This window comes from Trichosurus vulpecula, chromosome 1 (genome assembly GCF_011100635.1).
Source record: "Trichosurus vulpecula isolate mTriVul1 chromosome 1, mTriVul1.pri, whole genome shotgun sequence".
Lineage (NCBI taxonomy): Eukaryota > Metazoa > Chordata > Mammalia > Diprotodontia > Phalangeridae > Trichosurus > Trichosurus vulpecula.
Window position 1 is genome coordinate 552,874,857 of NC_050573.1, and position 23,824 is coordinate 552,898,680.

The 23,824-nt window shown below is 40.7% G+C and overlaps 1 protein-coding gene across 1 annotated transcript in view; it reads left to right on the forward strand.

Moving 5' to 3' along the window:
• Positions 1-7,777: 7,777 nt before the first annotated feature.
• The window catches only part of SMG1 (SMG1 nonsense mediated mRNA decay associated PI3K related kinase), a 122,150-nt gene continuing 106,103 nt past the window's right edge, over positions 7,778-23,824 (forward strand). Inside the window, exon 1 of the mRNA XM_036741710.1 lies at positions 7,778-8,021. Within this exon, the coding sequence (XP_036597605.1) occupies positions 7,936-8,021 (86 nt within the window). The 5' untranslated portion in view covers positions 7,778-7,935. The remainder of the gene's footprint in view (positions 8,022-23,824) is intronic.

Here is a 23,824-nt window from a genome sequence, read left to right on the forward strand (position 1 = left end):
GAAGTATAGCATTTTATTTAGACTCCAGAGGATCACATCCAAGGACCAATGCCCCCAATTTGATATAGTAGCAATAATATTCCAAAAGTGATAAGCCCACCTTGCAGTAGTAACAAGGAAATTATAACAAAATATTATAGCAAGGAATCAAGCCATACTTGTAACTTCCCCTCGCTGCTAGGGCCTTCCTATGAAAGATCACTCACACATCCTCTCTGCTCAGTACTCTCTCCTGCAGCTCTGCTGACTCCAAGTTCCTTGATCTCTGCAACTTTCTCCTGTTCAGCACTCTCTGCTCTGCATTCTCTCTTGATTCTGGCTCTCTGCTTCTGAATCCTGCCACTCTCAGCTCCACTGCTCCCAGTTCTGGGCTCCCTTTTCATACAGTCCTAGCCATCATCTGATTGACTAGAACTCAGCTCACATACCATTGGTTCTGGTCTTAGCAACTCCCTAGGGCCCTGAGGGCTTCATGCCTCTTGAAAACTAGCAAACTAGTTGCTAACTAGCCTGGGACTTTACAGCTAGTTAGTGAAAGGGTGTGGGCTTGTCTCTAATCAGGCCTCCCTTTGTTGGCCCCACCTGAAGCATATTCAATGGGTGGGGAAAGATCTTTCACTTACTGATTGGCTTTACACTTCTTTAGAACAAAACATAAAGTAGAATCAAATCTTTCGGGATGGAGCCAAGATGGCAAATTAGAAGCAGTAATTCAATCAAACCTAACATTCCCATCTAAACAACTTTAAAATAATGCCTCAAATTGTTGAATTTTTGAGTGACAGAATCAACAAAAGTTCAGAATAAAACACTTTTCCCAACTTAAGACAACTTAGGAGGTCCACAGGAGAGGTCTGAGACACTGAGGTGAGCACCGGTCCAAAGCATGCATGGTGACAGCCAGCAGCAAGCCTGGGAGACTGGGACAGCAGTAGCATCAACAGCAGCAGCAGCAGCTTTCAGGAGCTCACAGGCGAGAGCCATTAAGGGGAACAGGGAACCATTTGGGGGCACTGGGTGCAGCTGGCACCGATTAGCAACTCTATTGCTCATAACCAGTTCTGGGTTACAGTTTCAGGGATAGAGGAGCACTTGTGGATGGTCACAAAGGAGCAGGGGCCCTGGTCACAGTTCCAAGGCAAAAAGGAGCACTAGTGCTTGTGGCTGCAGAGGAACGGGACCCTTCCTGGGTAAAGACCAGAGCACAGACCAGAAGAACAGTGGCCACACTTCTTCCCACAGCACACCACCTTGGAAGTACCAAAAACTTGTAGACCTCTAGAACCAGCTCTGAAAACAGAAGCATGAAAAACTCAAGAAATAGACTGGAAAAAAACCATAAAAAAAACTACTACAGTAACAGGGAAGACCAAGACACAACCTCAGAAGAAGACAACAATGTGAAAACCCCTACAATCAAAGCCTCAGAGAAAAATGCTAATTGGACACAAACCCAACAAGAATTCCTCGAAGAGTTAAAGAGATAGAGTGGTAGAAGAAAAATTGGAAAAAGAAATGATAAAAATGCAAGAAAATTATGAAAAGAGAGTTAACAGCTTGGCAAAAAAAAAAAAAAAGGCACAAAAAATACTGAAGAAAATAACTCCTTAAAAACCAGAATTGGCCCAATGATAAAAAAGAGCCTCAGAAATTTCCTGAAGAAAAGAATTCCTGAAAAAGCAGAATAGGCCGAATGGAAAAAGAGATACATAATCTCACTGAAGAAAATAATTCCTTAAAAATAGAATTAGACAAGCGGAAACTAATGGCTCCATGAGACATCAAGAAACAATAAAACAAAGTCAAAAGAATTTTTTTTTTGGAGGAGGGGAGGCAAAGCAATTGGGGTTAAGTGAGTTGCCCATGATCACACAGCTAGTAAATGTGTCAAGTGTCTGAGGGCAGATTTGAACCCAGGTCCTCCTAACTACAGGGCCAGTACTCTACTCACTGAGCCACCTAGCTGTTCCAAGTCAAAAGAATTTTAAAAAAATAGAAGAAAATGTGAAATGTCTCATTGGAAAATCAACTGACTTGGAAAATAGATTAAGGAGAAATAATTTAAGAATTATACCTGAAGGCCAAGATGCAAAAAAGAGTCTAGACATCATATTTCAAGAAATTATCAAGGAAAATTGTCTCAATATCTTAGATCCAAAGGGTAAAAGAAAAATCGAAAGAAGCCACCAATCACCTCATGAAAGAGGTCCCAAAATGAAAACTCCCAGGAATTTTATAGACAAATTCCAGAGCTCCCAGGTCAAACAGAAAATACTTCAAGCAGCCAGAAGAAACAGACTTCCATCAGACTTCTACTTGGCGTTACAGATCTCTTCTGCCTACCTCTTAAGTTTTCTTAGGCCAGAAAAATATCTGACACCAACTTTTTGTTGGCTTAGCCACTCCAAAATTTTATTTGATCTGTAATTTTGAAATTGCTTGGAGGAAAATGTTGGGAGAATTTAGCTGGGTGGCTACTCCTGATGTGCTATCTTCCAAGAGACACACTTGAAGCAGAAAGACACACACAGAGTTAAAGTAAGGAGATGGAGCAGAATCTATTATGCTTGTTATTATGAAGTTAAAGGAAAAAAAAAGACAGTGGTAGCAATCATAATCTTAGACAAAGAAAAAGAAAAATAGACCTAATTAGGAGAGATAATCAGGGAAACTATATTTTGCTAAAAGGTGCATAGATAGTGCTTCTTAAACTATGGGCTGTGACCACATATGTAGTCTTGAAAAATTTGGCAACAGTAAAAGATTTCTGAACATACAATGACCAAAAATTAATTCAAAATAAAAACATGTAATGAATCCGAGGTGTTTTTGGCAGCTCTTGCAGGTGTTGTATCATGCAACTTCACAGTAGCCTTGGTCCTGAACACAAAGTATACACACTTTCCACTGCATATGCCCTCAGGCCATACAATGCCAACAAAAGCTGCCAAAACCTAAAAAGGGTCTGGAGCGGGAAAAGTTTAAGAAACCCTGCCATGGATAATGAAGTAATATCAAAATAAATTTTATAGCAAGTTTCTCTGATAAAGTTCTCTTTTCTCAAATATATAGGGAACTGAGTCATATTTATAAAAATGAGAGCCATTCTCCTATTGATAAATTGTCAAAGGACATGAACAAGCAATTTTCAGAAGAACAAATCAAAGTTATTTATAGTTATATGAAAAATGCTCTAAATTATTATTGATTAGAAAAAGGCACCTCACACCTATTAAAAATGACAAGTGTCGGAAGAGAGGAGGGGAAATAGGTACAGAAATGAGCTGTTAATGGAGTTGTGAACTGGTCCAACCATTCTGGAAAACAATTTGGAACTATGCCTAAAGGGCTATAAAACTTTGACAGAGAAATATCACTAATAAATAGGTCTGTATCCCCAAAAGATAAAAGAATAGGGAAAAGGATCTCTATGTACAAAAATATTTATAGCAGCTCTTTTAGTGGTAACAAAGGAATGGAAACTGAGGGGATGTCCATCAATTGGAGAATGATCAAACAAGTTGTGGTATATGACTATTATGGAATACTATTGTGCTATAACAAATAATGAGGGATACCTGTCAGATCTATGGATAACAGAAGAATTTATGACCAAATGAGATAGAGAACATTATGAAATACAAAATGGATAATTTTGATTACATTAAATTAAAAAGTTTTTGTACAAACAAAGCCAATACAACCAAGATTAGAAGGGAAGCAGAAAGCTGGGAAACAATTTTTATAGCTAGTGTCTCTGATATAGGCTTCATTTCTAAAATATATAGAGAACTCAGTCAAATTTATAAGAATACAAGTCATTCCCCAATTGATAAATGGTCAAAGGATAAGAACAGGCAGTTTTCAAAGGAAGAAATTAAAGCTATCTATAGTCATATAAAAAAATGCTCTAAAACACTATTGATTAGAGAAATGCAAATTGAAACAACTCTGAGGTATCACATCACACCTAACAGATTAGCTAACATGACAAAACAGGAAAATGATAAACGCTGGGCGAAGATGTGGGAAAATCAGAACGCTAATACATTGTTGGTGGAGTTGTGAACTGATCCAACTATTCTGGAGAGCAATTCGGAATTATGTCCAATTATACCCTTTGACAGCAATAACACTTCTAGGTCTGTATACCAAAGAGATCATAAAAACAGGAAAAGGACCCACATGTACAAAAATATTTATAGTAGCTCTTTTAGTGGTGGCAGAGAATTGAAAATTGAGAGGATGCCCATCAATTAGGGAATGGCTGAACAAATTGCGGCATATGAATGCAATGGAATACTATTCTTCCATAAGAAAGGATGAGCAGGAGGATTTTTGAAAAGCCTGCAAAGACTTCACATGAACTGAGGCTGAGTGCAGCGAATAGAATCAGGAGAACATTGTCTACAATAGCAGCAACATTGTGCAATGACCAACTTTGATAGAATGAGCTCTTCTCAGAAATGTGATGATCTAAGACAATTGCAAAAGACCCATGATGGAAAATGCCATCCACATCCAGAGAAAGAACTATGGAGTCTGAATGCAGACGGAAGCAGACTCTTTTCTCTCTTTTTTTTTGTTTTTTCTTTCTCATAGTTTTCCCTTCTGTTCTGGTTCTTCTCTCACAACATGACTAATATGGAAATATGTTTAATATGATTGTACATGTATAGTCTATATCGGATTGCATGACATCTTAAGGAGGTGGGGGGAGTGAAGGGAGGGAAAAAATTTAGAACTCAAAATCTTATAAAAGTGAATGTTGAAAACTAAAATAAATTTTAAAAAAGAAATAATGACGGGATAGTTTTGGAAAAACATGGGAAGACCTATATGAACTGATACAGAGCAAAGTGAGCAGAACCAGTAGATCATTGTACACAGTAACAGCAATATTGCAACAGTGGTCACCTGTGAAAGATTTAGCTACTCTGATCAATACAGTAATCCAAGACAATTCCAAAGGACTCATGATGAAAAATGCTATCTACCTCCAGAGAAAGAACTGAACTCTGAGTGCAAATTTATTTTTCTTGCTTTTTATTTTGAAACACAGGTGATTGCACATGTATAATTGGTATCATATTGCTTGCCTTCTCAGAGGGAAGGAAGAGTTGGGAGGGAGAGAATTTGGAACTCAAATTTTTTTTTAAAGAATGTTAAAAATAAGTAATAAATATTTTTTTAAAAAACAACCAAATCTTTCTTTCTCCTTTTATTTTCCCCCTCCAGCTTCTACCTTCATTGTAAGAAATGAAAAGCTACAAATTAACTTTTTTGTCCTTTTCTTTTATGTGGCTTCTCTGGCCCTTGGGCAACATACTATGTACCCTGTTTCATAGAAACTCATACTAAGACTCAAGCTGTGTCATCCTAAAGGGGGATTTAAAATGTGTCACAAAAATTTCTGGGCCAAATTCCTCCTTAGGAGGATCTGAAACTGGCTATAAAAATAACCTCTATTGAAGGAGTCTGAACTGCCCGAAGAGTTTCCTTGCTGAGAGCTGGAGAAAGAATGGTAGCTTTCATACCTGCCAGAATGTCTCAAGGATGTGAAATTTATTTTAGGGGTATGTTTTAAAATCACTCTTACATGCTTTTGGATTTTTACAAGGAAATCTCATTTCCTTAAAAAAAAATTCAGTATTTCCCAGTTATTGATTGTTAATAAAATAAATCTGAGATAAAATTTCAGATTCAGACAAGGAAAGAAGTGGAGAAGTTGTTTCTACCCGCAATAAATAAAGACAAAAGCAGGGTAGAATGAAGAAAGCTTCCTCACACTGACAGTTACCTACAGTAGGTCTGAGAAGAATACTGGTAATGTTCAACATTGTCCCTTTTCTAAGAGATCTACAGACTGAAGGGAGGCCTCCTACTCAAAAGTTTTACAATTTCAACTACGAATATTTAGCGTTTGAAGAGACTTTATAAAATACCCCAACTTTGCATAACTAGGCAAAACTCGCTAAAATTCCTAAATGAAGTTTCTGGCTGCACATTTCCAATTAATGTATGACCTTGAACAAATCACTTAACCTCTACAATGGAAACAGTACTAGGTTTAGAGTTTGAGGGAGCTGGGTTCAAATGTTACCTTTGATGCTTGCTTATGTGTGACCTTAGGCAAATCATATAACCCTTCTTGAACCTCGGTTTACCCACGTGTAAAATCAGATGGCTCCGAGCCTCTTCTAGCTCTAGCTGCATGGCTCCATGAGTGGGATGCCTAGACTTTGATGGGGTTGAACTAGATGGTCCCTTCCGGTTCTCAGACTCTGATGGGGCTTATTTGGGGGCATTACTCATATTCTGGTCTAAATGCACGACGTACAAAAGGAAATGGAGAATGTGCTACATTAGGACAGCTAGACACCGCCGCTGCCAATTCCTTCTTCTCTGGGATTTTGGCTTGGGCTTCCAAATCCCCAGAGCCAGCTGAATCTAGTCACTGCGGTGATATTCCGATGACCACATCTATGAGTAGGGGTAGTCAGAATTAATAGATACGTCAGGAAAGAAGACATTTGTTCGCAAAAGTAAACAAAATCCGAGTTTTCCACAGATGCGAGTGATAAAAGGGAATCCCGCGATCTCCTGGGATTTAAGATTAAAGGCACAGTTGCATCTTATATGTAAAGAATTTAGTAACACGACCCATGTCGTCAGAGGAAGATGGGTGCTTTACAAAGGGAACGAAACACGATCCCCGCCAGCAGTCATAAGATTTAGAGCTGGCAGGAGCTTGAAGAGGTCGTTTTGTCCGCCGTCCTTATTTTACTGATGAGGAACCCGAAGCCCTGCTCAAGGTCACAGAGGTAAGCGGAGGAGCCTAAGACACTGGTGGAGACAGGTGTGACAAACCGGAGGAGAGCCTGCACTGAACCGGGCAGAGGGAGCGAGGAGGCTCCTTCTAGGGGGTCACAGGAGCGGGTGGGGTGGATGGAGGGTGCTGGGGGAGCGGTAAGGGAAGGCAGCTCTTCAGTGTGTGTGAACGTAGGACCCTGCTTCGCTCTCTTCCAGTTGGGGCGGATCAAAGGTGCGGAGCGGAGGCAGTGACCGAAGTCAGGGCGGCCCCCTTCGTGCTCTCAGAGTCTGGGGTTTGTTTTAGAGGACGAGGACTGCACGTGTGACCTGCTGTCGCCTCCGGGGGCAGCTTCGCCTGGAAGCTCAGGTATGCGTGCTCGGAGTGTGCGTGGGGGGGGCGGGGAGAGCTGGAGGGGGGGGGGGAGGGAATCCCCTCTCCCATGATTCCCCGCGGGAGGGTATAGCGAGGTGGGGGGGGGCGGGGGGCTGGGATTGCCCAGAGCTGGGGCGGGCGCAACGGGAACCCGAGGTGGGAACGTGGGAACCCCCGAGATGAGCGGCTGGGACCCCAGCGCCCCCCGGCCCCCCATCCACGAGGCAAGCCGCGCACCTGGGACTCTTCCCTCCTCCCCGCTCCCCTCCCCTCCCCTCCCCTCTCCGCAGCCCCGGCGCCAGCGCCGCCCTCCCAGCATGCCGTGCGGCGGGGCGGCGGGCGGAGCCCGAGCGGCGCGGGAGGCGGGGAAGCTGTGGCCGTGGGTCGCGCCGTGGGAGCCGCCTCCTCCTCCTCCTCCTCCTCCTTCTTCTTCTTCTTTCTCTCCTCCTCCTCCCAGCCCGGGGCGCGCTCGGCTCTGGAAGACGCCGCCTCCGCCTCCGCCCCCGCCTCCGCCTCCTCGCCCTGTGCCTGCCTCCTGCGCTGCGGGCTCCGGCGGAACCCGGAACGGCCGCCCTGCTCCCCCCCCCCCCCGCCTCGCTCGCCCTCAGCCGCCGCCTCCTGCTCTTGCTGCTTCCCCTCGCCCTCTCCGTGCCGAGGCCGGGCGCTGGGTCGGCTGCCGGGTGGGCGGCTGCTTCGGGAGACTCTAGATTCGGGCGGCGGCGCTTGGCCATGTCGTGTCGGGGAAGGTAATGAGCCGCAGAGCCCCGGGGTCTCGGCTGAGTAGCGGCGGCGGCGGCACCAAGTATCCACGGAGCTGGAATGACTGGCAACCCAGGTGGGTGGCTAGCCCGGGCTCGCCCCTTCACTCCGGGCCCTGGGCCTGAGGCCTACGGGCGGCCGGGCTCGCCCCCTGCCCGGGCCCCTGCCCCCCGAGTTGCCGGCGACGCGGAGCGGGAACCGGGCGGCCTCGGGGCTGGAAGGCGCGGCCTAGGCCACTCCAGCCCGCTCCCTTCCCCCGCAGGGGTCGGGGCGCGGCTCCAGCAGCCTCCGGGGTTTCCTCCCGGGCGGCCGGAGGGAGGCGAGGCCTAAGCTCTGCTTCATCTGCCTGGGGCTCGGAGATCGTCGAGCTGGGCCGAGGGCCCGAGAGGAAGGCGCGGCCCTGGGCGCTGGGCCTCGGGCCCCAGGCAAAGGCTGGGCAGAGTCAAACGCGGGTGATGGGGCTGGAGATGGGGTGAGGGAGGAGCGCCTGAGTCACGGGGGGTGGGGGGAGGATGACAGTCGGGGGGTCCTGCCCCCGGGGGGATCTGGGAAGTGGGGTTCGGGCTTCCCGTGGTCAAGCGGGCCCCAGAAGTCACCCTCGGGAGGCCTGAGTCAGCCGGGTTTGGGTCCCGTCCCCCGTTTCCCCGGGTGGGTGTCCGTGGTTCCTTTAAAGGTCCCCAATCCCGTGCCAAGAGGTCTGTGCTCGGGCAGTTGGTCGTGAGGGAAGGCCCACCATGCCCGCTGCACGCTGGAAGGACCCGACCCTGAGGGCCGGCTTAAATAGAGTCTAGAGAAGCGCTCCTTCCCCGTGTCGGGGCCGACGAGGCCGTCCCGTCCCTCTAAGACCCCGGGGTTTGGCCGCCGTGCTTTGGGAGAAAACGTTTTCTCCGTGAGTGCGGCTCCCGTGTCATTTGAATCGGGGGCAGTTGTGAGTGACTTTGGGGCGCCTGCCATTCCCACAATGTGCAAGGCCTAGGAAGTTTTGCTAATACACAGTGGAATGACTGCGGCTTATGGCCGAGTGTAGGGGCCTCAGAGGATCCCCCAGCCAAGGTAAACCTGTGTCACGTCCAGAGCTGTCTAGATAGGGCGTTCGGTGCATTTCTCATGTGTGCTGCATATTGGTGCACTCAGGGAAAACAAACTAGCGCGGTTTTCCGGGAGCTGGCGGAAACAAATGTAAGTATATACATGTCATGTAGGTGGTTTTCAACTTGGAAAAAGGCTCCGATTAATTTCAGTGTGGTTTGGAAACTTGATAAAATGTAAGATATGTTTTTGCTACAAGATTTTTTAAAAACCGCCTTGAAATTATCTTTGGGATAATATAGCAGTACAGCTTTTTCTATTTCGTATTATTTCATAATTCATATTTGCCTAAGATTTTACTTTGTAACTGCTAAAAACAATTTTTAAAGGACCGAGATGTGAAGGATATCGATGCATTTTTAATAGTTACTCATTTGAAATCCATAGGTTTATCTTAACTCCTTTGATTTGTTAGATGATTGCCGTAGAAGTCATCAAATATTTTAAGTAGTTGCCATTGACTTTTTTCTTTTGGTTTTAGATCTCATTAAAATGTTGACTATCTGAATTTTTTTTTAACTGGATTTTTTAGTTGGGCAGTAGGTGGACATTGATTTGGAAGTCTTATTTATCTCTTGCTATTTGAATATACCACCGTATCATGGTACTCAGCCCCATTTTAGCCACCAAAGTACTTTGACAAGGGGTCCTAGAGCTTTTTAAAAAGAAAATAGATCCATAGTTTGGAGCGCTAATTAAATGGAGGAGCCTACTGGTTGCAGCCACATGTTGAAGTCACATGACTAATTCTGACAGGTATGAAGCAATATAATTTATATAGTTATGATATTTGTCATGGCACATCAGTGTCCAGAGATGCCACATCTTTGGCGGACAGTGCTTTATTCTTCTGAATGTAAAATTTAGCCTTACTCTGGAATGTGAGTTTTTCATTTTTAAGATATGGAAACATGCTCTTCACAAAACCTTATTGTCTAGATAATCTTGACATTCCACACTATCAGATAAAGGAAGTAGAACGTAAATTGGTTCACCTTTAATATCTTTGTAGACATCTGTAGAGTACAGACTAGTTTATTTTTTACTTAGAAGATTGCCAAAGTGTTTTTTAAAAACAAAACGCTAGTACTTCTGTGAGAGTGTTGCGTGTTCATGTAAGACGGTTATCCTGAGGCAGCAAGTCTTTTTCAGAAGTAATGGCAGAATCTGGTTAGCTGAATGGAATTTGAACTTCATTCCAGTTTAAATGAAGCTTATTGTTTATGCCTGTGGAGCTTCTCTGACTCTTGGAGTGCAAGATTCCTTGTTGCTCTTCTGAACCTCAAGGTGGATTTGATTTTTCTGTCCTTTGCTTTTTGATTTCTTTTCTGGTAGTAACATCCTGTTGCACTTTCCCTGGCTCTGGCTTTTGAAAAAGTATTTCCAGTCAGTTCCTGTTTGCCAGTTAGTCTGTGGTATGGTACTGTTGAGTCAGTTCATGGACACATGAGGTACTTCATCCATATTGACAGGAAATGTTCCTTGTGGCTGAGCAGACCTACTGTCATGCTGCATTGTAAACTAATCTCCATGGGAAGCACATTATCATTAAGCATAGCCTTGTTTTATTTTCTTTGTTCTTATTCACAGAAGCTCTAATAAACATTTAAGAAGGATTGTCCTCATAAGTTAAATGATTTATTCAAGGTGGGCCTGAATTAGTGCTGATGTTTATGTTCAGAGGCTAGGGTTAGATTTCCCTTAATTTGGGTACTGGAGTTAGACCTTCTCATTGTCTTGATGGTAGGACCAGTAGTAGTAGTATCCGTTTATCAAGGTAACATACCTGGCCCAATTGGTAGAGATAGTTTACACACTGAGCAAGTTACATCAAAATGATTATCTGACATCAGAGTTCAAGCTCTCTCCCTCACTCTCCCACTTTCTCTCTCTCTTTCAGCCTTCCCATTGCCCACCCCTGCTCTAGGAGAAAACTTGTATAAATTCTCTACCAATTAGGGTAGAAATCTGATGATCAAGTGATACCTCCTAAGGGCCATTTCTGATAACCCCCTGTTATTAGACTCTGGCACTGGAAATTACTTTGTATACACTTGTGTACTTGGTTTTATTCTTCAAGGTAAAATAAAAACTCTTTGAGGGCAAGCGATTATTTTGTTTGCTTGTTTTTGTCTTTTTATCCACTGTGCCTTGCCCTGTGATCTTTAATAAATGTTTGTTAAATTGAAGTGTTTTAAAATTGTATTTGAAGTCAATTTATGTTAAAACTATTGAGTTTGAGTTTTGTTTAGTTTTTATTTGGAGGCACAGACTTGAGATCTTTTATCATTTGTTTAGAAGAAATATTTCACTTTTGAATTAGGAGACCTGCAAGTTTTTGTTTTGAAAGGAATCTAACTGTGCCAGCACTTAGGCTGTCTGAGCTTTTTTTTCTTTTTTTGGCAGGGCAATTGGGGTTAAGTGACTTGCCCAAGGTCACAGCTAAGTAAGTGTGTGTCAAGTGTCTGAGGCTGGATTTGAACTCAGGTCCTCCTGACTCCAGGGCCGGTGTTCTACTCACTTAGCTGCCCTGAACTTTCAATCCATAGTCAGTTAACTTTTATTAAGTGCCTATGGTATGTCAGAAACAAAAGGCTTTTGCCTTTTTTTTTTTGGAACAGGAAGGAATTTTATTACGTTCCTCGAGGGAGCGAGTGTAGTGCTCATGGGAACACTCACCTGGCTTTTTGCCTTTTGATAGGCCGTGCCCTCTAGGAGCTCACAATCTAATAGGGTAGACAACGTACAAACAAACTGTATACAGAATGAATTGGAAATAATGAGGGAAAGTCATTTCTACATGTTTTGACTACAGGGTGCATGATTTAGGGGAGATTATCCCATTTACAATTTTTATCTGGGTTGGGATTAGCAGTTATTTATTGCATATACCTCAGTATTGCAAATATATTATATGAAATATAGTTCTTGAAACTCTTGGATAAGGATATTAATCCTCAGAGAAGGCAAACCCAACAAATTCTTTTTATATATTACTGTCTCACAAGACTCTTAATTTAAAGAATTCCTTTCTAATTAAAAATAAATTCCTCCAATACAGGTTAGTGGTTTTTTGTGATCACATCAGTGGGAACACAGAAATCACTGTTATTTTTACATGATATGTTCGACTTGTCAGCTCATCCCCAGTATCTTTCTATATCAGAACAACCTCCTGACTTTTCTTTAAAAGCTACTACTCAAGTCTTGAATTATTTTTGTTGCTTTCATTTAGGTAGTTTGTAGGTTTTTCATAATTGTATTAATGCTTCTCTTGATAATGATTCTCTTAAGACATCCTAATACTGCGTTAAGGAGAAATGTTACTCAGTTCTCCCATCATATACAGCCTAGAATTATGTTTTCTTTTTTGCCTATGGCGTTACGTTGCTAACTTAGAGGTCTTTGCTGACCCCTGAATCTTAATGTTCACAAAGCAAGTCATGTTCCATCCCATGTTAAATGGAACAGTGGGTAGAATATTGGCCCTAGATTTAAGAAAACAAGAGTTCAAATCTTCCCTCAGACACTTAGTATCTGGGTGACCCTGGAGAGTCACTTCATCTCTATGAGCCTTAGTTAACCTATGAAATCGGGATAATCTACCTGACAGGATCAGATGAGATGACTTGTATTTTGTGAATTGTAAAGCCCTATATTAATTCTAGCTCTTATTATCTTAGTACAGTTTTTCTCCCTTTAAGTTGAATTCCTCTTCAATTAGCCTTTTGAACATCATCTACTGACTTCTCAATTTGTTCTTGGTGATTAGTTTCAAGCATGCTCCTGCATTACTCAAAATTGATAGAAGGTCAGAGGATTTAGTCTTACCATTTTACTATTGAGGAATGAGGAGGCCTGGAGAAGTGAAGTGACTTGTTCTAAGTAGTCAGCAGCAACTGGACATGCTTTGTCTTACAAAAGTTTTGTACGGTGGTTCTTTGTAAGGTGGTTTTTTTCCTTTTTCACTTTTTGGTTCTCTCTGAGATTACCTTCCATTTACACTGTATCTATCTTGTGTGTACACCTTTTTGCACATTGTTTCCCTCATTAGAATGTGAGCTCCTTAAGAGCAGGGACTATATACACACATACATATATATGCATACATATATGTGTGTGTATGTGTGTGTACATATATATATATATAAATTTTATTTTTATATATGCAAATTATTTTTTGCCTTTCTTTTTATCCCCAGCACTTTTAGCACTGGGCTGGCACATAGTAAATGCACACTTTTTGACTAATTGGTTCCTACATGCAACATTCCAATCCATGCAATGTAGTGCCAGAGTTCTTCCCTCCTTTCCTTCCCCCTCCACCCTCTTTTCATCACTGCATTGCTAATTCATGTTGAGTTAGATTGAAACCCCCATGGAAAAAAAAATTTGACTGTTATGATCCTAACTGCATTTTCCCCTTAAATTCATGAACTCTGAGTTCTGAAACCTAACCCCATTTGTAGATTTAGTGTGAACTGAGCTTGATGTTCATACTACTAAGGTACTAAAGGGGCTCTGCTAGTTTGTTTCTGTTCATAGCAGACAGGAGCAGATTTTTATAAGACAGTGTTACTGTAGTTAAGTGTTTTAAGAGAAACTTGGGGGGCTGTGAATACCCCACTTTAGCTATAGAAACAGATGATTGTTGAAAAGCAGTTATAGGATCAGAAATGTAAAGCTGGAAGGGGCCTTAGGGGAATCTAGTTGCCCCTTCATTTTACCGATGATGATACATTGTAAATTGTTATTTTACATACTGAAATGTTTTATGAGTGAGATTTTTTCCCCCTAAAATATGAAATGTAGAATTGTTTGTACAAAATATTTATTATAAACCAATGTTCAGTATGAAAATGGATTCAATATCCTCTATCCCTTTTGACCCTAAATTTTTCCATTTCTTCTTGTTTTTCCTAGGGCTGTTACAGATGCCTACCCCTTGCCTTTCAAATTTATAAATTTCATCAATATATTTCATGCTTCAAATAGCTTTGTGGCCATATTATTTTGGGAAATGCTGTCTTAGAGGTTGACATTGAACTATTTAGGACTTGGGGTGGGGAAAGCTCCAGTTATGCACACAGCTGAAGGTGATCTTGGCTAAACTTAATTTTCCCCAAATCAAGGTAGCCTCAAAAATATTTTATTGCCATATTGTCAAGAAAGAAAAATTGATTATTTTATCAGGAATTTTCCTTTTAGAAGTTTTAACTTTTGCATAGTATCCCAAGATCTTAAAATCATGTGTGTATATGAATAAATATAGGACCTATAATTTCATTGGCATAAACAACTCCTGGACAGGAAAATCCCCTTCACCAATGCATATCAGAACCTTTTTCTTTTGTCAGGTTAGTCTTAGAGTCGTTCAGGGCACATTACTTGCCCAGAACCTCACAGTCAGTTTTGTCAGAGGTGAGACTTGAACTCAGGCCTTCCTGATTCTTAGGCTAGCTTTCTATCCACTATACTGCAATGTTTATTTGAATAATCTTTACCAGATTTTTTGTGTATGGAAATTATACTTTTGGTTCTCTTCTAATACCCCCAAAATAAAAATCAGCAGTGCATTCACTCTTTTTTCCTATCATTTCAGTCCCTCCTAATTTTAGTGCCTTCCCTCTGTTGATTATTTCCTATTTCTCCTGTGTATTGTTGGCACATTTCCTCCTCCTCCCCCCTATATTAAATTGTGAGCTTCTGGAGAGCAGGAACTGCCTTTTGCCTTTGTTTTTATCCCCAGTGCTTAGTATAGTGTCTGGCCCGTGGTAGGGGCTTAGTAAATGTTTACGTTTCATCTCATCACCACTTTCTGTTTTTTAAAAGGAAATTACAAGTGACTTCAGTGATTTGAAGTAGACTGTGTGACTGCGTGACCTCGTTATGCAAGTCTTTGGACCTAGAGATTTGAAAACATTTGATTTGGTTTTTTTTCTTTTTCTTACTTGAATTCTGGTGTAAACAGCTGAGAGGAAGAGGACTCTTCAAAGTCTCTGCTCCTTTGGTGGCTTGTTAGGAATTTTTCTTCCATAGCTGTTGATAGTACAACATTTTTCTGCATCATTGTATTAAACCTAATGTACTTAAGGCTGCTTTCCTATCTCCTTTTGACCCTTTCAAGTTTGGATTGTTTGTTTTTCAGTCTGTTTACCTAGTTTCCTTCTAGCTGCCATCCCATTTTGTAATATGTCAATTTCCTGAAATGATCAGGCTTCTCAATGTTCATCTTCTTAGGTCATTCATCATACCTGAGTCCCAAGGTTTTGCATCCTTACTGGTTTTGGTTTTTTTTGTTTTTTTTTTTAATAAATTTTGGTTTCCAGAGCCTCATTTTTGTACCCCTGGCAAAGAAAATTAAACAAAACACCTTGTTTTTAGGAGTGAGTCTTGCTTATTTTCTAAATAGTAAATCGGACTCTTTATATGACAAAGCAGATTACATTTAAATATACATGAATTGGTGCCTTTGTCCTATCCTCACTCTATAAAACAATTGAATAAAGTTGATAGCTTTTTCCTGGGTAAAATGTTGTCACCATCACAGTATAAGTCCAAACAGTATTATTTATATAGTTGGGTTAGTGTAAGTAACTTAAAGGAAATTTTATAAGATCTGCTTGTATTAATATATTCAGTTCATAACTTGGTATGCTCTTACTCATGATGCAAGATGAATAATAATACAGAGATTGTATGGACCTTGTGATAAAATTAGCATATTTGAATTGATCACAGAATTATGAACTGAGGCCCTTCATCTCCTTGGTTGTCCTCCTCTGGCTGCTTTTCAGTTTATCAGTACCCTTCTTAAACCTTGGTTTAATATACTACTCCAGATGAGGTCTGATGAGGACAGAGTATAGTGGGATTATTACTTCCTTATTCCTAGAAGCTATGCCTCTCCTAATACAGCCCAAGATCACATTAGCTTTTTTGGATATCACATATATTATTGACCCGAGGAAGCCTCTGTGCACCATTTAGTCCACAAAAACTTTCAGTTTTTTGTTTTTTAGAATAACTGCTATCTATCCCTGCCTTACGCTTTTGACGTTGATTTTGGGGGGGGCGAGATGGGGAGTGGTATCCAGGTACCCAGACTTTATCCCTATTGAATTTCATCTTATTAAATTCTTCCCAATATTCTTTGCCAGTCAAGACCTTATTAGATCTCTGATTCTATTGTCTTGTTAGCTGTCTCTCCGAGCATTGTGTCATTTATACATTTGAAGAGCTTATCATCTTTTACTTTATCCAGGTAATTGATAAAAATGTTAAACAGCACAATGCCAAACATAGAATTCTGAGGTTCTCTCCTGTTGACCCCCCACATTGACACTGAATATCCTTACCATTAACAGTTACTCAATTTTGAGTACAGCCTCCCAACCAAGTTCTGAATTCTGTTTGTATTATGATGTAGTCTAGCTTTCCATCTTCTTAACATAGTATGAGATACTTTATCAAAAGTTTGCCAAAATCTAGGTAAACAATATCCATAGCATTCTTCCATTTGCTTTTTATGTATTATCTACCATAGATCTCTTTAACATTAGGTCTGATCAAATTGTGCAGTACTTTTTTATTATAATACACTATACTATAATACACTGCTAGTATTGCCAGAAATCAGACCATCACTTTTCTTGAGCAATTAAAATTACTAACTTAGTTATCTTGTCAAAAGAAATGAGGTTGGTCTATCATGGCTTTATCAGGCCGGGTCAGGAAATGGTCCTCTTAATTTTTAACCCTATATTTAGACTAATGTAATAAAGGTCTAACTATCTTAACTTCTCCAGTTAGAGTAGTGGACTTTGTTTTCTTTTTTTGTTTTGTTTTGTTTTCCAAGTAATTTTATGGGCAGTAGTTCCTCTCCCCCTCTCCCCCTTTTTTTAAAGCCACTTGTGGAGAAGGCTGAATTTTCTCGCCAGGAAAAACTTTTTTTTAAAGGTCGCCTGGCAAAAAAACCATTTCTACGTGTGAGAGGAATGAGTATATGGCTTAGATATATTTTACTGTATTTTATTTTTGGTCATGGATCATACTTGTTCCACCATTATAGAATATGAAAATAAACATTTTTTGCATATTTCCTTTAGTATAGCTGCTAAGATGTATAAATTATAGAATGCGTATGTCTTAATATAGCTAGAATATTATGGTTTTAGTGCCGGTAATCCTTGACTCGGTTTAAGATTTTTACTGATTTGGTCATTTGCTCACAATATATAACATTGCTGCTCTGGATCTCTTATTTTTATAAATTTGACTAATTTTTCTTTATATTTATGTAGGATTTGTATCAGAGAAGTTCACCATAAAAAATTCCTGCCATTTCCTGCTAATTGTGGCTGCATTGGTTTTGTTTGTACAAACCTTTTTTAATTTAATGTAATCAAAATTGTTCATTTTACCTCCTGTGGTCGTCTATATCTCTTGCTTGATAATGAACTGTTCCCCTAGCCATAGAATTGACACATAATTTTTTCCATGTTCCTTTAATTTGCTTATATCACCTTTTATATCTAAATCATGTATTTATTTTGAGCTTATCTTTGTATATAGTGTAAGATGCTGGGCTGTGCCTTATTTCTGCCAGGGTACGTTCCAGTTTTCCCACCTGTTTTTGTGGAATAGTGAGTTCTTGCCCCAATATTTGGGTTTATCAAACACTAGTTTGCAGTGCTCATTTGCTTCTGCATATTATGTTCTATAGATCTCTTCAGCATTAGAGCTGATCAAACTTCACAGTACCCTTTTTGTTTCTTATAGTACACTTTGATAGGATTGTCAGAAATCAAACTCTTACTTTTCTTGACAGGTTAAAAAATGAAGCTCATATCTTAGTATCCTTATCGGTTTTAAATGCTGATGATGTGATTTGGTTCATAAAGACCAGTGTTTTTGCCTCCCTCTCCCTTTTTTTGGTAATTTATTTTAATGAGTTAATTATTTATAATTGATTACAGTAATTTTGTAGTAAATCTAAAGCTAGAAGGACTCTTAACAGTCCGTCTACTCCAACAGTTGGGAACCTGCAGCCTTGAGTCCACATGTAGCCTTCCAGGTCCTTGGATGAAGCCTTTTGACTGAGTCCAAGTTTTATAGAACAAATCCTTTTATTAAGGGGATTTGTTCTGTGAAGTTTGGATTCAGTCAGAGGGGTGCTCTTGAGGACCTAGAAGGCCACATGTGGTCTGGAGGCTGCAGGTTCCTCACCCCAGATCTAGTCTCCCCCCCGCCCCACTCCATTTTACAGATGAGGAAACTACGGCCCAAAGTGGAGAAATATCTTGGCCCAGGTTAAAGAGCTAGAGCCAGGATTTGGAACTCAGCCCTCTTGATGACAAATCTAGCATTCTTTTCAGTATGGCTATCAGATTGCCTTTGGCATCAGTTGACTTGACTTTTCATGTGCTTTCAATTATTAAAACATCTCAGAAATATGAAAATCTGTGGGTTGTTTGGCAAATGAATTTTCCCATTTAGAAAAATATATACATTTTTCTACAGTGCTATTAAATGATTTTTGTAGAAAGATACAAAATAGAAGCAGAAAATTCTACAGGTCCTGAAATATTCCATTTAATACTGAATAGCATACTTTTCCTGGTCATAGTGTGTGCTTTTTAAAGAAGGCTTTTATTTGGATCCCTTCAGCATTTAATTGCTTTTAGTGATATTTCCCCCAGTTCTGCATTTTGGGATTTTTCTGAAAGTCTGGAGGACCGTTTCTTTGGAACATTTCAGGATTTGTCTTTACTCAACCTGGGAGGTTTCAGTCTTGGCCATTTCCCAGGTTGGATGGGATGCTTCTAGAATGCTTCCAGGACCTGCTGACAAAGGGGGTGGGAGGATGAGAGATAAGAAATTGTAATAGGAGCTGAATCCGTGTCTCTTTCAAGACTGTTGAGCTTGTCTGGGTTAAAAATAGCCAAGGAAAATTTTTTATTTTCCATTGGTGCCAGAAGTGACCATTTGGGTGAGTGAATATTCAAACTCTGTAGGGCGTATTTATTTTTTTTTAGGTCTTGAGTTAATATATTATCCACCAGATTTTATAAATATCAGTAACTATTCTCAAAATTTATGCAGGGAAGAAAGATATTAGGTATTAACCTTGCAAATACTAACTGTTCTTATTCCTTTGATCCCCTCCCTTCCTGTCTTCTGGGAGCTTGCTTTTTTGATTAACTCTCCACTTTGCCCTTGTAATTTTTAGGTTCTCCTTCTCTGCATGCTCGTTTCCTACCCTTTACAAACATGCCTGCATGTATGTCTCTTTCTTTCCCCCAAAACCTGGAAAAAACCTAGACTTGTCTCCACACCCTTCCCTGGTAAACTGTTGCGTTCTGCCTTCATTCAGACCTCAGTATTCTTTCTCAAGCTAGTAGTGGAAGTAGTGGAATAGCATGGCCCAATTGAAAGAGCACTGGTTCTGGAGTCTGAGGACCTGTTTTCAAATTCTGTCTTTTGCTGCTCCCTGGTTAACTTTGGACCAGTCACTTATCCTCCCTGGGCCTCAGTTTCCTTGTGTGAGGAGGTTATAACAGATGGCCTTTGAGAACTGAGATTCTTTTCCTCCCAAGATCAGTGATCTTGTGAATAATACTATGGAAGCACTTCACATGATTACCTATCTAAGGGGTGAATTGCTACGTATGCAAATGACTGATAAAGCAAAGTGATATGTAAATGCACACAAAGGTCCAGAACCAGGACTCTGAGAAGTTAGAGTTCAGGGGAGTCATTTTCACTTGGGGATGAAGGGAAGAAAAGGTGGCACTTGGGAGGGAGGAACTTGAGTTCCTACCAGTGACTTAGAGCCTCAGTTCTTATCTTTCTGGACCTCTCTGCAACATAATTACACTCTTGCTTCTAGCACAATACTTGGCACATAGTAAGTGCTCCTTGATTAATTGACCATCCTTTCTTCCTAGACATACTGTTCTCTCTTGATTCTCATCCTACCTGGCTGGCCTTTCTTCAGTGTCCTTTGTGGGAACATCAGTATTGCTCCATCACCTATATAGGGTATAGCCCAAGGCCTTTTCCTGGACCCTTTCTGTAATCTCACCAGCCCCCTTTGGGTTTATCCATCATTTCTGCGTACATGATTCCCATCTCTCCTGAATGCCACTCCCATATCACCAACTGCCTATTGGATATCTTTAACTGAATGGGTGTCCTGTAAGCTTAACATGTCCAGAACAGAACTCAATTTTTCCCTCAAATTCTCCTTTTTTCCTAATCCCATATTTCTCTCAAGGACTATCCTTAGAGTCAAACTTGCAATCTCATAATCATTATTTATCCTTTCCTCTGCTCTTCCCTCACATCAAATCAGTTGCCAACTCTTGTTGAGTCTATCTTGATAATGTGTGATGCGCCTGTCCCCTTCTCCGCTTTTCTTCACTCATATGACCACCACCCTAATTTAGACTCTCATGTAGCCTCTTGCCTGTTTTTTGTTTTCTGTTTTTACCGTTGCTTCCTAATTGCTTTTCCTGCTTCTAGTCTCTCTCTTCCAATCCATCCACCCCACACTTGTCAATTTTTGATATTCATAAAGTGCAAGTCTGATTCTAAAATTCTGTGACTCTGCGATCTTTGCACTGCTAACCAGTGAAACTCCAGATCTTTTTTTCAGGAGAACTGCTATGCTCTCATCTTAAATTTGTGAAGTTGATTTCTGTAACTTTAGTGATAATGGTAAAATATTACATTTTTATCTAATTTACCCCATAGTCCATCAGGATCCCTTTGGATCCTGACTTTCATTCATAGTTTCAGCTATCCTTTTGGTTTTGTGTCATTAAAGATTTTATAAGCATTCCATCTATGCTATTATACAAGTCATTATTTAAAATGTGAACAGGGACAAGTACAGATCCCATGGTACTTTGCTGCATAAAATTTGCTACCAAGAGCTATATAGGAAGCCTGGGTGGGAGGAAGATATGACTCATTGACGTGACTATTTCTCAGTTATTAATTCTGAGTAAAATTTTAATTGTGTCAAAAGGTCAGGATTTATAAACAAAGGTAACAGTTTATCTGCTACTCTCAAAAGGGCAGGGGAGGTGGTAGGTGTAACATTTTGTTTCTTTGTGCAACACGGCTAAGTTAGTTTTCTTTCAGGTCTAGCTTAATTTATGCCTGTCTACTGAAGTCAGATACTCAAAATCTCTAGTTACATTGGAAAACAGATTACTTTAAAGGCAGTGCTCAATGTTGATTTTTTATTTAAAATTGCCAAGTGTGGTAAGAGTGAAAAATAAGACATATTCATTTACTTTAAAAAAATTTGTGATGCCAGTTGACATTAGTCATTTAAACCCTGCCTTTTCATTGAACCTCTTCCCCCCAACACACACAAAGAAAAAATAAGTAAGCAGAAATATTTGATTCATTAGTTTATGATCTCTTCTCCTGGACTAGATTTTCATTGGTTTTTCAGTTACTCAGAATAAGACTTCTTTTAGCAATTTCCCAATTTATATTTGTGTTTTTTCCTGTGTCTTCTTTTGGTTTTTATTTCATTCTGCATTAGTTTATATAAATCTTACCATGTTTCTCTGAGTTCTTCCTTCACAATTTATTTCTTACCTCACAATCACAATACTCCATTTCATTCATATGCCATGCGCTCCCCTCCAGCCATTTCCAAAGTTTCTTGTTACCCCCTAAAAAAATTGCTCTGAATATTTTATTTCTTTCTTTGATCAGGTTGGGGTATATTATACACCATTCAAAAGGATTTCTGGGTCAAAGGATGTGGACAGGTTAATCACTTCTCTTGCATAATTCTAAATTGATATACAAAATGATTGGATTACTTCAGATTTCCCCCAACAGTGCATCAATATGCTTGTCTTCTTGTAATTCCTCCTCTGTGAACTATTCCTCTTTCTTGTCACCTTTGCCAATTTGAATGCTATGAGGTAAAATCTAAGAGTTAGTGAAAAAACTTTTGAAAAGTGTCCCATGTGGGCAAAGGGGTAGTTGGAACATATTTTTGTGTTGTTGTTTATTGTTTGCCATCTGCAACAGTTGCTTCCAGTTTTTTCTCCTCTCACTCACTTTTCGCAACTGGGCTTCCAACCTCATCACTCACAGAAACTTCTCTTTCTAAAATTACCAATAATCTCTTAATTGCTAAATCCAATAGACTTTTCTTAGTCCTCCTTCTTGACCTCTCTGCATCCTTTGTCGGATCACTCTCTTCTTGATACACTTCTCTCTAGGCTTTTGGGACACCATTCGTTCCTGCTTTTCCAGCTTTATCAGATGGTTCCTTCTCAATTTCCTTTTCTGGATCCTCATCTAGGTCATTCTCTAACTGTAGGTGATGGACTGGGTTCTGTACTGGGTCCCTTTTTTTGCCTCAATACTCCTTCACTTGGTCATCTCATCAGTTCCCTTGGGTTTAGTTACCATCTCTGTGCTGTTGTTTCTTATATCTACCTTTTCTGTCCCAACCTTTTTGCTAACCTCTTAACTTGCATCTCCAGTTCCTTTTAGACATCTAGAACTAGGGATCCAGTAGACACCTTAAACTTGCTATGTCTTCCTTTCCTCCTCCCCCCCACCCCTTCCTTACTACTGTAGAGGGCAACATCATCCTCTCAGTCCCTCAGGCTTACAACCTAGGTGTCATACTCTACTCCTCACTCACTGTCTTGCACCCCTCAAGGCCTGTCCATTCACCTTTGCAACATCTCTCAAATATGCCCCCTTTTCTCCTTTTCTTTTCTCACCACTACCCTTGTGTAGATTCCCATCAGTACACACTTGGACTACTGCAATACCCTGCTTGGTGAGTCTGCCTGTCTTGAGTCTCTTCTGTAATCCACCTGCCATTCAGTCAGCAGAGTGGTTTTCCGAAAGCTCAGGTCTGACCCTGTCATCCCCTTACACAATAAACTACCTATCCCTTCCAGTATCAAAAACAAAATTTCTCTGTTTGGTGTTCAGATCCCATCACAAACTATGCCACCATTCTCCTTTTTCTGTCTTCTTACACATTATTCAGTGACACTGGCCTTCTTACTATTTCAGAAGCAAGACACTCCATCTTTCCAAATGCTCCTGGTGTTTTGTGTGGCTGTCCCTCATGCCTGGAATGCTCTCCTCTGCCCCCTGGCTTCCCTGGCTTCCTTTAAGTTCCAGCTAAAATCTCATCTTCTATAAAAAGCTTTTCCCAATCCCTCTTAATTCTAATGCTTTCACTCTTTTAGTTATTTCCTATTTAGCTTGTGTATAGCTTGTTTATATATATTTATTTGCTTGTTGTTTCCTCCATTAGATTTTGAGCTCCTTGAGGGTAGTGAGTGGGATAAGTGAAGACCTCTCATAAAATCTGAGCCTCAGCCTTTCTGTAAATTGAATGATATAAAGGCTTCTCAGGAGAGACACCTAACTAAAGTATCTTAGACCCTAGGCCCAAATTTCTGTGTACTAAAGTCACCTGACTTACAGGAATCCAAAACTTGGAGCAGCCTGAACCCCCCACCCACCCAAGCACGAACCTCGCCAAATAAGGATAAAAATGTTTTTAAGCGTTTGGCATGGGCTAAATTGTACCTGGGGTAGTATATTTCCGTGTTTAGATTGTAAGCCTGAACTCCACCAATGACAGTAAAAGGCCAGTGGTGTGGTGGGGGTGGGGGGGTGTTTACATTAGGATATAAACCTAAAGCTCTGCCCCTGGGCTACACCTCTCCCTACTGATTTGTCTATTGATTGTCTGTTGGTTGGGAGACCACCCTTTTGCATGGA